At 37.8% G+C, this 12,806-nt stretch overlaps 2 protein-coding genes across 2 annotated transcripts in view; one reads left to right on the forward strand and one right to left on the reverse strand.

Moving 5' to 3' along the window:
- Positions 1-12,806, forward strand: part of LOC117571131 (neurotactin) — a 36,228-nt gene that overhangs the window by 10,013 nt on the left and 13,409 nt on the right. Inside the window, exon 2 of the mRNA XM_034253133.2 lies at positions 1,609-1,648. The gene's annotated coding sequence lies outside the window, so the exon portion shown is untranslated. The remainder of the gene's footprint in view (positions 1-1,608; positions 1,649-12,806) is intronic.
- On the reverse strand, positions 2,353-3,641 carry LOC117571135 (regucalcin-like). Its single transcript, XM_034253137.2, has one exon. The coding sequence runs from the start codon at positions 3,523-3,525 to the stop codon at positions 2,554-2,556; it is 972 nt and encodes a 323-aa protein (XP_034109028.2). The 5' UTR covers positions 3,526-3,641; the 3' UTR covers positions 2,353-2,553.

Here is a 12,806-nt window from a genome sequence, read left to right on the forward strand (position 1 = left end):
TGTTGCAGTTGCACTCGTTGTTGTTGTTGCAGCCAGATTGTTGTTGTTGTTGGCCACTTTTCGCCTTTGATTTTCAGTGCGCGATTAAAATGCGACTGGCCAAAAAAGGCAACGACAATTTCTGACTGGGGGAACGAAACAAACCTGGACCTGGCTTCGTCAACATTATACCCGGTACTCAGAGTAGAGAAGGGTATTATTAGTTTGTGATTGTAGAGAACATTCCGATGTCTGCCTTTATAAGTTGGAATACTTATCCCTTTCGGGACGGAGGTTTATTTTAAAATCCAAGATAGTTGGGGCAGATGTTTTAAAAACAAATGCATATTATGAAAGGTGGCTAAAAAATATGCACCGCATACTTAAAAATCTATAAATCGTTCTTTTATCCTGGGACATATAATCCCAATACGTATTTTTGGTGGGACATTTTTCTCACAGGAAAAACCCCAAACAGTGTGGACTTTGAAGCTTACCGAAGTTGTGAAATTCGTCGTCAATTTTGAATATACATGCCGATGTTTACCGTTACTTTTGTGTTTACATTGTGAAATAGACACTGAAAGCTACGTATAGAATAGTTCACAAAAGCAATCCCTTTTAAATTAATGAAAATACGAAAGTTGGAAAATTGCTGGAACGTATTGTCCCAGTAGTCCCGAAAGGTTTAAAGAACTAGGTACGCCAAAATTGGGTTCTTCTTTAGCTTTTACATTCAATCAATTATGGTTGGATGAAGAATTTAATAATGTTGCAGAACAGGTATCTCTTAGTCAAGTCTTAGTAGTACTTGTAATGTTTCCGAATTGGGTTCCCTTTCCATAGAGCACCCCCAACATTGACGCTGCTTGTTGTCATTGCTAACTGCCTGTTTCTCTCTCTCTCTCTCTTCCCCGCAATCTCTCTTTTTATTCTATCTTATTTTTATTACGTTTTTTGTTTATATTGTTGCTTTTAATAAACGCATCGCTGCGCATTCGCAACAACATAAAATACAACAAAAAAAAGAGCTGCCACAAAACAATGAGAAATGTCTAAAAATTGCAGTGCTTCCTCCCTGCATCAACGAGGAGGGCGCACGTCAAGCTGCAGTTGCAGTTGTAGCTGCAGTTGAAGCTCTCTGCTCCCATTTAAGGCGCAATGACGCGCCGCTCATGCGCATCACGCACATGCCACGGTCCTACTCGAGACTCGAAACTCCCTCACTTCCACTTCATCCCAACTTGCTGTTGTTGTTTGCTGTTTTGTCATCCTTTCTAATCGTCAGCTTCATGTTGTAGTTGCCGCCGCCTGAGCAATGACAGCGCAAAATATGCAACTCGCGATGTTGGCATCGCCATCCGTTGGGCCAATTGGTGGGCGCATTATCAAAGCCATCGCCATGTCACGATCAGCCCAAGGCAAGCATCTTGGGCGGTACACTAACTGGGCTATGCTCATCCCTCGGTCGGTTTGTTGCCTCGGTATTAATTAAGAGTGATTAGGCAAATAATGTTAATGATTTGCTACCTATTCAACAAATTTAGACTTTATTATTTAATGAGTTGTTATTTACTTATTTTGTTAAGGGAGATATTTCACCATACATATTTTTTTCTTTCTTTTCAGAAACCATTTTTAAAGACTTTAAAAACTTGGATTTACGCTGGTAAGTAATAACTACTATATTCATTATTTGAACTTATGATACCAACAAATATTGTTGAAACTTTGACTTATAACATTTATAATAAGTTTCGGTATAATATGAGTAATTCATAATTGAGTACAAACAAAAATAAATAACAATTGCCACTTACTAGTATTAACTTCAGTACTTATTACAACATTTTGTAGCATACTAAATTGTAATGTATAAATGGAATGTGACTGAGCAACTAACGCCTATTACTAAAGCCTGTTACTACACATAAATGTAAAACTGCTGTAAGACCAAGAGTTGACAGTCGTAGACCCTTTCATTTACTTGCTAGAATATTTTATATCCTACTAAATGACAATATATATATAAATGCAATATGACAACGAGCAATTATTGCCTATGCTGAAGTCATATAACTACATATAAAACTGAAATAAGACCAAGTATTGACTGCAGTAGACCCTTCAGCTGTCATACTCCTGTATATTTCGATCTATATATTATTTAATTTACGTGTTACAATATTTTATGTTAGCAATTTCGGTTATAATATGCAAGTTCCATCATAAGTAACAAGTGACTATAAGAAATTCCAAAAAAAATAGATAATTATGGCAACAGACAAGTATTGACTGCATTAGACCCTGCACTCTTATCTTTCCGGCACATCTCTCTCTATCATATCTTTCTATCTTATTTACATATTAAAATACTTTTTGTTATGTATTTCTGCTACAATATACAAATTCCAATATGAATACAAGTGACATAAAGAACTATCACAAACATAAATTTTTATAGTCACTAACTTGTATAGACTGCACTAGACCCTTGCACTTTCAAACTTTCTGAATTCGCCGCTTTGTTTTGCTCAATGTTATACGTGGTATTTTTCAAAGTTAACTTTGGAATTAGATCTTAAGATTGACGCCAGCATAGCCTTGAACATTGAGTCCCATCACCTGGTAGGTGGTGCCAGCTGGTGCAGGCTCTCCGTGCTTGGCTCCTGTGGTCACATAGAGAATATCCAAATTGGGTCCGCCAAACGCAACTGAAGTGATTTGCATAGTGGGCAGCTTGATCTTTTGAAGCAACTTGCCGCACCTTGGATCAATCTTATAGACGGCGGCGTCATTGAAAGTGGCCACATAGATGTTGCCATCGGTATCGATGGTCATGCCATCGGGCTGAATATGATCCTTGGGGCTGGTTTTGCGAAAATTGTAGATCACTTTGGGTTTGTCAATGCAGCCGGTCTCAATGTCATAGCAATAGGACTTGACCTCGTAGTCGGTGGTATCCACGTAGTAGAACTTTTTAGATTTCTTGTCCCAGGCGAGTCCGTTGGAAATGCCAACGTCGCTTTTTACCAGCTCCACTTTGCCACCGGCTTGCCAGCGATAGAGTTCTCCTTCACGTCGCTCAAACTCCTCGGGTCCATAGAGCATAGTCCCTGCAAAGAGACGTCCACTCGGATCGGTTTTTGCGTCATTAAAGCGATTCTGTGGCTTGTCCAGCTGCACCTCGAACAGCGTGCGCCTCACCTTGGTACAAGGGGCGACTCCATCCCAGTTGACGATTACAGTGCGTCGACCACAGCCAACGGTAAACTCCTGCAAGTTGCACTCCACGGGCAGCACAAAGCTGGCCAGCTTCTCTCCCTCAATCTGTGTCCTATACACCTTGTTCTCCCTGTAATCGTAGCGGAGCAAGCCACCCACAGGCAAGTCCACATAGTACAAACTCTGCCTGGCAGCATCCCAGTGGGGTCCCTCGCCCAGACTGACCAAGGAGTCGGGCAGAGGTTTCACTCGGTAACACATTGTTCGCGAATTTTGTGCGAGGCTGTGTGCCAAATATTTATTGATCAATACACGAAACATTGCCACAAGGAAAGGCAACAAAAGTGGGAGACTAAAAATATCATTCTGTTTATTTTAAATGAGAATATTAAATTCAATTTCAAATGTATGTGATTATGGCATGCTTTAAATTGTGGGAAACTGTAAAGTGCTAGTTATTAAAAGTAATGCTAAAAGAAATTAGTCTAAGAAAAATGTAATACATAATAGAAAACATCTAGTAAAGATTGAAATAGGTAAGAAAGCTGCAGTCGAGTGTGCTCAACTGTGAGATAAGATACTCTCTTGTATTTTGAATAAAAGCAAAACAGTGAGGTATTAATCTTGAAATATACCAAATTGATATACCGCAAAGGTACAAAAATATACTAAAGGCTATAATAAGTATACATACATACATACATACATTCAAAATATACCTCTTTACGCTTACTTACTACGGGTCTTAATATCTGGTATATTTTGCTGTCTATGACATATTTTGAATGTAGCACTATATCAATAATAATCAATTATAGCCTTTGGTATATCTCAGTAATTTTGTGGTATATTAATTTGATATATTTAAGGAATAATACCGCATTTGCATTTATTCACATTGGGCAGCGGGTATCTTACAGTCGAGCACACTCGACTATAGCTTTTTTAATTGGTTTTATTTGCCAAAATTATTTTAGCCCATGATTTATTGTTGTGCTATTTTTGCAACAGTTTTCAATGTCACATCGATGTTGTTCCTGATGTTGCTATTTTTAAATTTTTCTATTGTTGTGAATAAAAATTTTGCACACAGTCTCGTGGAAAATTAAAAATATCATTCCGTTGATATTAATTAAAACATTTTCAAATGAAATTTCAAACATAAATTTCAAGCTTGAAATGTTTAGGAAACTTTGAAGTTGAGTGCTAGTTATCAAAAATAATATAAAAAGAAATTAGTCTAAAACTATTTGAATTTCCAATGGAAAAGATATCTTTAAGATTACAAAGAGAAAAACATACATCAATTAAACTTAAGAAATGGTAACGAAACAACCCTAATGTATCTTTGCAAACATGTTTTTTATTTCTGAAAATTCTTATCTTAAACTTTGTAATGTGTTAAAGAAAACATATTCGGAAATAGTAAATAAATAATAATAATTTCATTTCGTTCAACATACATATGTTATTCTTCCACTTAAAACACAATTTGTTAGATAAAGAAATCTCTGTGACGAAATGTGAAAACAATTTATAAGAGCCAATGGTAGTTTTGTCGCTGAGTTCATTGACTCTTAAATAAAGTAATAGGAAATTGGTCCTGACAAGATTATTCTGTATATGTCAAAGACTTCTCGATTATCGAAGACTGAGGGAATAAAGTGGACAAAGCCTGCTTTTCGATCTAGAAGACGCCATCGTCTTATATTTATATTGAAATATGGAATCGTAATTACCAGATAATTCTTGAAACTTCAGCAATTTTTAATGTCTAATTTTTTTTTTGAAAATTTAAAATTATAAATAAAGAATAAATATATTCTTTCTCTTAATAATTTCACAATTGCATTTTGTAAACTTTAGGATGTGTTATATATAAACTTTTCCGACTTTACAAATGAGTATATATTATATATTCTATCTCTTGTCAATAATTTCACAATTGCAGCGCATTAATTGTGCCTGTCTAGCCGAATGTTGTGTTTGTTTTTCCTGCGCCTGATGAGATTGTGTCTTTTTTGCCAGTGCTTTGTTGTTGTTGATGTTGCTGTTGTTGCAACAGTTCGCTTTCTGCTTCATTGCCACATCGATGTTGCCGTAATTGTTGTTGTTGTTCCTGCCGCTGCTGCTGCTGCTGTTGGTGACATGCAGCTATTTTTAAATGTTGCTGTTGTTGTCGTAGCATCTGCGATTTAAAAATTGCATGTCGCTGGCCCATTTGTTGTTGTTTTGTATTCCCGTGTAGCTGTTGCATGCCCCGCGTGTTCCAGTTGCAGTTGCAACTGCATCAATTTGCTTGTTAAGTTTGGACAGCTTTGCGCTTGAATTGGCCTGAACTCTTTTGTGGCACCTTCAGCTGCAGCTGCACTTCAACTCAACTTCTTTTCGATTTGAGTGGGAGTCGAGTAGAGTAAAGAGCAGCGAAGCAGCAGCAGCAATCAATTCCGCCAAGACACGCCAAATCTGGAGAGGCCAATGCCATCATTAAGCGCCCTCTTGCTCGCCTTTGAGTTTTACGAAAACTTGCTTTCAGGTGTGCGTTGCGTTTGTTTGGCAGTCGACACATGTAGCTGGCTTTGCGTCGTTTCCGGTCATCAAGCGTCCACTTACGGATACTTCCCCCAATTCACAAAAGTGCTAACGAAGTGCAGGGCAACAACAGCAGCAGCAACAGCAACAGCATTTTGTTAGTTTTTCTCGCACGCTTCAGCAACTTCAACTTCGAATCCGACACCGACTCCAATTCCAATTCCAACTCCATTTCCAGACCTCGAGGCGACAAAGCGCTAATGACATTCAACACTTGAGCTTGAGCTCGCGCTGGGAACTAAGATTGGGAACTGCACGTGTGTGTGTGTGCATGTGTGTCTGTGTTAGTGTGTCTGTTGGCCAGTTGATGAAATTAGCATTTAAATGCAAGCCATTGGGCACTTATTGGAACGGTTCTCTTGGCCATTACAGCGATAAGGCAAACTGTTGCAACAACTTCAACTGCAACTCACATCCGCTCGATCCACATTTTAATGAAAATCGTGTATGCAAGCGAATTTGATAGACTCTCAGATACTCGCTAACTAAAATATTTTGAAACCAACTGCAAGAAATTTAAGGTTTACTATTCAAATAACTATTTAGAAACATAAAAAGTTACATATTAATCTAAACTTCATAACAATCTTGATCGGAGTGCAATTTAAAGAACTATTTAGATAACAGAAAGAAGAAATTACATATTAATTTAAACTTGATCGAAGTGTAATTTAAAAAAACTATTTAGAAACACAAGAAGTTACATATTAATCTAAACTTTATTACAAACTTGAACGAAGAAGAAATTACATAACAATATAAACTTTATAACAATCTGAAACGGAGTGCAATTTAAAGAACTATTTAGACAACAGATTTTAAGTCAAAAAGCACAACAAGTTACATATTAATCAAAGCTGTATAACAAATTTGTTTAGAGGAGAGTTTAAAGAACTATTTAGAAACACAAGAAGTTACATATTTATCTAAACTTTATTACGAACTTGAACGAAGGAGAAATTACATATTAAAATAAACGTTATAACAATCTTGATCGGAGTGCAATTTAAACAACTATTTAAGTGCAAAAACACAAGAATTTTCATATTTATAAAATCTGTATAACAAATTTGTTTAGAGGACAGTTTAAAGAACTATTTAGAAACACAAGAAGTTACATATTTATCTAAACTTTATTACAAACTTGATCGAAGTGAAATTTAATGAACTATTTAGACAACAGAAAGAAGAAATTACATATTAATATAAAGTTTATAACAAACTTAATCGGATTGCAATTTAAAGAACTTTTTGGAGAACAGAAAAAAGAAATTACATAATTCAATCCAAACTTTATTACAAACTTGATCGAAGAAGACATTACATTTTAATATCAACTTCATAACAATCTTGATCGGAGTGCAATTTAAAGAACTATTTAGAGATCAGAAAAAAGAAATTACATAATTCAATCTAAACTTTATAACAAACTTGATCGAAGTGCAATTCAAAGAACTTTTTAAACAACAAGTTTCATATTTATCAAAGCTGTATAACAAACTTGTTTAGAGTGCAATGTAAAGAACTTTTTATACAATGTAAAAATCTAATGAAGTTACCTTCAATTAGCTGTCGTCTAGCATACCTTTTCAGTTGTATAATTAGAGGGTACAAAATTGTATGAATCGGCATTTAAAGCAGCTTTTGAATCCATGCAACTGCATCCTCGGACTTGGGAATCGAGAATCGAGCGCCACCCACGCAGACGATTCATTTGGCAATTTAATTAAACGAGACCACCCGAGTGGAGCGTGGTGTATGCCCCATTGAAGCTGCCACATTCACTGTAATATGAGGCATCATTTCATTTGCCGCAATTGGCGATTCGCAACAACAACAACCCACACACACTTGCACACACAGTCATAGTTTTGCACACTGTAAGATACTTTTGTATCTTTTTGCAGCTGGCGCAATAAGAAATCAATTTCCGGCACATTGTCAAGTGCAGAAATGTCAAATCCAGCTGGCAGCAGCCAAAGCCATAGAATCAGCTGCTTGCCACAGTCTCTCTGACAGTTGGGCTCAACAAAATATATCTTGCAGCGAGTTCAATAGCACGAGCTTGAGATTGTCTCAGTCTTTTTTTTTTATTTTGTATTTCTCCTTTCGTAATTATTTCTACGTTGCAGCTCAGCTGTCGGCTCAACAGCAATCCGTCAGATACTCGAGTCTTAATTTGGCTTTGCGCTGCATCATCAACAACATCTTCATGATCGTGATCATGAGCAGCAGCGGGCAACTTCATTAGAGCTGCGCTTGATGAGAAACCAATTGTTTTGTACACGACGTCGACGTCCATTAAAATTGGGGGAAATGAGTTTTCCACTCTGCTGTGGTGTCAGTTGGTTGAAGAGACGTAAGACGTAGAAGAAGCAAACGCTTAATTATGCCACGACGCAGCGATCGCTGGGTGCCAGTAACTTATGACTCAATTGTATCTTAAAGATACTTTGCCCATTGCGGCACTGGCCCGAACACGCTAAGCGGATAATTGTTGCTGCGTTGGCCCGATGACTGCTGCCGCAGCCAAACTGCAAAATAAAGCAAACAAAACTTTGAAGGGCTTCCTTGAAAAATGAAATTCACCGCCCCCTCCCTTCACACACACATACAGACACACTCTTTGGCACACTCTGTGCTACTCAGATACAGAAAGTATCTTTTGAAGTGGCATACAACTGCAACGGCAGCGAAAATCAATAAATTGGCAGCAGTTTGTTGTAATGTCGCTGTTCCCAGGCAGTCAGCCACCCAATGCTCTGTATCTGTATCTGAAAGATACACTCACACACACACACCATACACTCGTGCAGTTAGTTAATCAAATCAGCGAGCAGCGAGCATGCATAATGAAACATGAATAGGACGCGCTTTTGTGCATCAATTATGTCGCATTAAAGGCAACTACATATTTTTTTTCTTTTCCTCGCTTTTTTTTGGAGGGGCGCTCACATCTTTGAGATACAATTTACGCATTCAAATTGTAGGAAGTTTCATATTATTTTTATAACAGCATCGAGACGAGAGTCAAGTCGAACCGAATCGAGTCGACTCAGAGGCTGTGCATCTTCTTCTCTGTGGCGACAAGCTGCCGCCCACACGAGACAAAAACTGCATGCTGCATGCTGCAACTGCGGCAGTTGATGCTTTGCTACATGCAGCATGTCAATATCAGAGCCCTGCCCCTGGCTGCAGCAACAACTTGCCACAATTTGGCCTTAGTGTGTGTCTGAGTGTCTCTCTCTGTGTGTGTGTGTCTGTGTGTTTGTTAATCTGGCGCTGTAGCTCAATTGAAGCTCTCGCCCTGCAATCACAATCCACACTGAAAACAGTGTCGGGCAGAGAGTGTTTTCCCGTTTTTCCCCCAGGGGGCCCCCAAAGTGGGTGTTTTTCGAGTGCTTGCAACACTTTAAAAGTGCAACGACTGCGCTGTACTGCGACTACGAGTATCTTTTAGCTTCTTATACCCTGTAGTCATAGGAAAAAAGGGTGTTTTAACACTCTCTGAATCATCATTGAAACAACAAAAAATGTGAACTTCCTAAATCTCAACTTCAATAAGTTAATACCACATAGTTAAAGAACATAATGATGTTATATCTTTCTCTGAATCATCTTTGAAACAAGAAAGAATATGATTTATATTTGAATTTCTTAGTCTTAAATCTTAGTTCCAATAACTTAATACAACATAGTTTAAAATTAGAAGGGTGAATCTTGAACCGAGAAAGGAATATGTATTAACTAACATATTAGCTGTCTTTCAACAGTCCTTAAATCTTAAACAATAGCTTAAGGAAAGAAGGGTTTTTTAGCATTCCCTGAATCATTTTTGAAAAAAAAAATAATGTGTGTTTATATTTTAATTTCCTATTCTGCAGTATGACGTCTTAAATCTCAGCTTGAATAAATTAATATCATATAGTTAAAGAAAAGAATGATTTTTCACTGAATCATCTTTGAAAAAAGAAAGAATTTGAATTTATAGTTTTATATCCTATTCTTAAATCTCTTCTGCAATAAATTAGCTAAGTGGTAAGCTAAAAGAAAGACTGTTAAACTTTCTCAGAATCATTTTTAATCCAAGAATAAATTGGTATTGATATTTTAACTGTTCATTCTTGACCATAAAACTTCTAGCTATTTACTTCAAATTTGCTTTTCAGCGTGAATATAAGAAATCAAATATTGAATGAAATGTTCAAGTTAGAGGGGTACTAAATCAACATATATGTAGTTTCATCTCAGTTCTCTAAAAATAGATAGTGAGTATCTTAAAGTCGATCATCCTCTACTTTAACTTTGTTACTTTGTTGTGCATTATGAAGACGCTGATCGTGATGATGAGGCTGCTGAGGCAGAGAACTGTAGCTGTAGATGTGGCTGCAGCCTGCAGCTGCATTGGATTGTCAATTATTAACCGTTGTCAAGTTGCTTTCGCACTTTCAAAGGCGACGCAGTCGAAGGTAGAAGAAGCAGCAGCAGCCAGCAGTCGCAGACAGTTTCAGTTGTTGCATGTTGTCGTGTTGTTCTATTGTCTGTGATTCTCTCTGCACTCACTTGAGCTGAGCCCATATGAACAGCCAGCGGACTTACACTTACTCTCGCCCGCTCGCTCAATTGTTGTACAATTTTAAGTAACTTTTAATGGTTGTCTTTTGTCGCTGTTGAAGATGCAGCGACCCATTCACAAGCATCATTTTCGACTCAAGACTGCAGCCATGGCTCTTTTGTGTGTGTAAATGCTAAAGGCAAAAGTACTTGCATGTATCTGTCAGATACTCGATCTTTGACCAGGCATTGAACCTAACCCAAAGTACCCACAAACAACTACAACTGACCCTTGTGATCGACAGCGAAATGAGATTCCAACTAGAGAAAGTCGACATTGTGCAATGCAGTGTATCGATTAAGTTTTTTCTTTTTTGTATAAATGATTCATGACTCTACTTCAAATTGATTGGCAATGGAAAAAAGCCCTTTTTGTTGAAGCGAGCTGCTTTCTTTACATCCCTTACTTCTGAGGTGCTTAACCTCGGCTCGTTGCAACAACAACACTTAAAGTGGGTCTCATGTCCAGGCGAAGACAACCTGAAACTCGCAATACTCGCAGCTCCATTAACTCCACAACAATGACAGGCAGGCAGGCACTTGCCTCGCCCTTGCACCACGTTGAGTAAACACAAATGTGAACCTTGTTGTGGTTGCCTTGCCATCGCACCACTGACCAACTGGGTGGTGTATGAGTAAGCTCTCGCCCTGTCCATCGTCGGTTGAATGCTTCCATATGAAACTAACCGCAGGAGGTCGCAAAAGTTTTTTATGTTCGGAAAGCAGATGTTAATAGGGTATGCTAAGGATGTGATAACTTAAAGAATATATAAGCAGAAGTAGTCTTTATAATGGTAAATGAATTGATGTCAATAAAGAATTCCTGTTGGTAATCAGACACTAACTTCAAGTTAGAGGGGGAGAACTATCGATAGTCTGCGCCATCGATAGTGCTTGATAGTTTCCATAAACTATCGACGATAGCAAGGAAAATCTATCGTCGATAGTTGTCGATATTGCAGTAATAGAACATAATTTAATTAGTTTTTGAAGTAATCCATATTTATTTAAAATATGAGAATATAAAATTGGTTTTCCAATCTTTATCTGAAAATAATGAATAATAATTATTTGAATAGAATGATTTTTTATTTTTTAGGTAAACCTTAACTGCTATTTATATATTTATTTCAACCAATAATTTTGTACGCCTATTTGAAATGATTTGTCCCGCTTTGCTGAAGACCCTCTCCGACTCTACGGAGGTTGCGGGTATATAAAGATATAAGAAAAAATATCGACCACTATCGACGATAGCGATTAACCACTATCGAGAGTGCGCGCTGCTATCGAGAGCGTGTCGATAGTGGCCAACCATCGATAGTACCGATAGTGCCATCGATAGTTCTCCTCCTCTACTTCAAGTATTTCCAAATGAAAGAATAGTTAAAGAACTAACAATTTTATTTCTTTCTCAACTCCAAATATGAATATCGGGTATGCAGCTGTCGAGTTACCACAACTCTAACTTTTTTACTTGTTTATTTGATGATGTTTTGCGCAAATTCGCAAAATGTTGAACACATAACATTTTATGCTTTGAATTTGTAGCTTGGGCGCTTTGCTGCTTTATAGTCTACTTCAAGGCGCTTAGGCCAGGAATCAATTGCGTCAGCAAGGGGGAATGGTAAGGACAGGGGCAGGGAAAGGGAGGTAGACAAGCCATATAATTGAGCTTAAACATTAAGCGGCTTTTCGGCTCTTTTTTGGCAGAACTTAACAAATGGTTAAAGGCAAGCCCCGCACAGTTTATAGATTGAATTACGAGCTGGCAATGAAATGAAGAGGAACGAGGGAAGGACAAGTCAATAGCTAGAGGAATACTTATAAGGAAAGAAGGAAAGACAATCCCATTGCACTTCCTGTTGCCCACGCGAACTGATCCAAATTTAAATTAAACATGAACTTGTTAATTACCCACACAACCCACATGACAACAAGGAGAACAACAAGAACAACAAGAACACCAATAAGAGCAGCATGCCACATATGTGCACCGTCTGGTTGTCTACCTCATTCACTTCCTTTTCGCTTCCCTCTTTCCGCTGAGCACGCCCCCGTTGCGTGGCATTTGGCGGGTTTCCTGAGGATCGTCTCACCTCGATCCTCGATATCGACAAACGTGACAAGCATACGTCATTATGTTGACTGACATTTCGTTTGTTTTTTTATATATTCTTTTTTTTGGGAATGCGATACGCATAACATGCTCACCTTTTGTGCCACATAGCGGTGCAACAGCAGCTGCCACTAACAACTATTCTAATGAATTGCTTCTGTTCACATTTGGTGTCATCTGCGGGGGAAACCCCTATAAAAGTTGATATTATGTGGGCAGCAGACGAAATGTCAATTCCTGTCAACTCGTATAAAAAATACAAATTTAAAGCTTTTGG

This window comes from Drosophila albomicans, chromosome 3 (assembly GCF_009650485.2).
Source record: "Drosophila albomicans strain 15112-1751.03 chromosome 3, ASM965048v2, whole genome shotgun sequence".
In the NCBI taxonomy this organism is placed as follows: Eukaryota; Metazoa; Arthropoda; class Insecta; order Diptera; family Drosophilidae; genus Drosophila; species Drosophila albomicans.

Bases quoted from the DNA above. Each gene is read 5' to 3' on its own strand.
- LOC117571135 (XM_034253137.2), bottom strand. From the start codon at position 3,525: ATGTTTCGTGTATTGATCAATAAATATTTGGCACACAGCCTCGCACAA.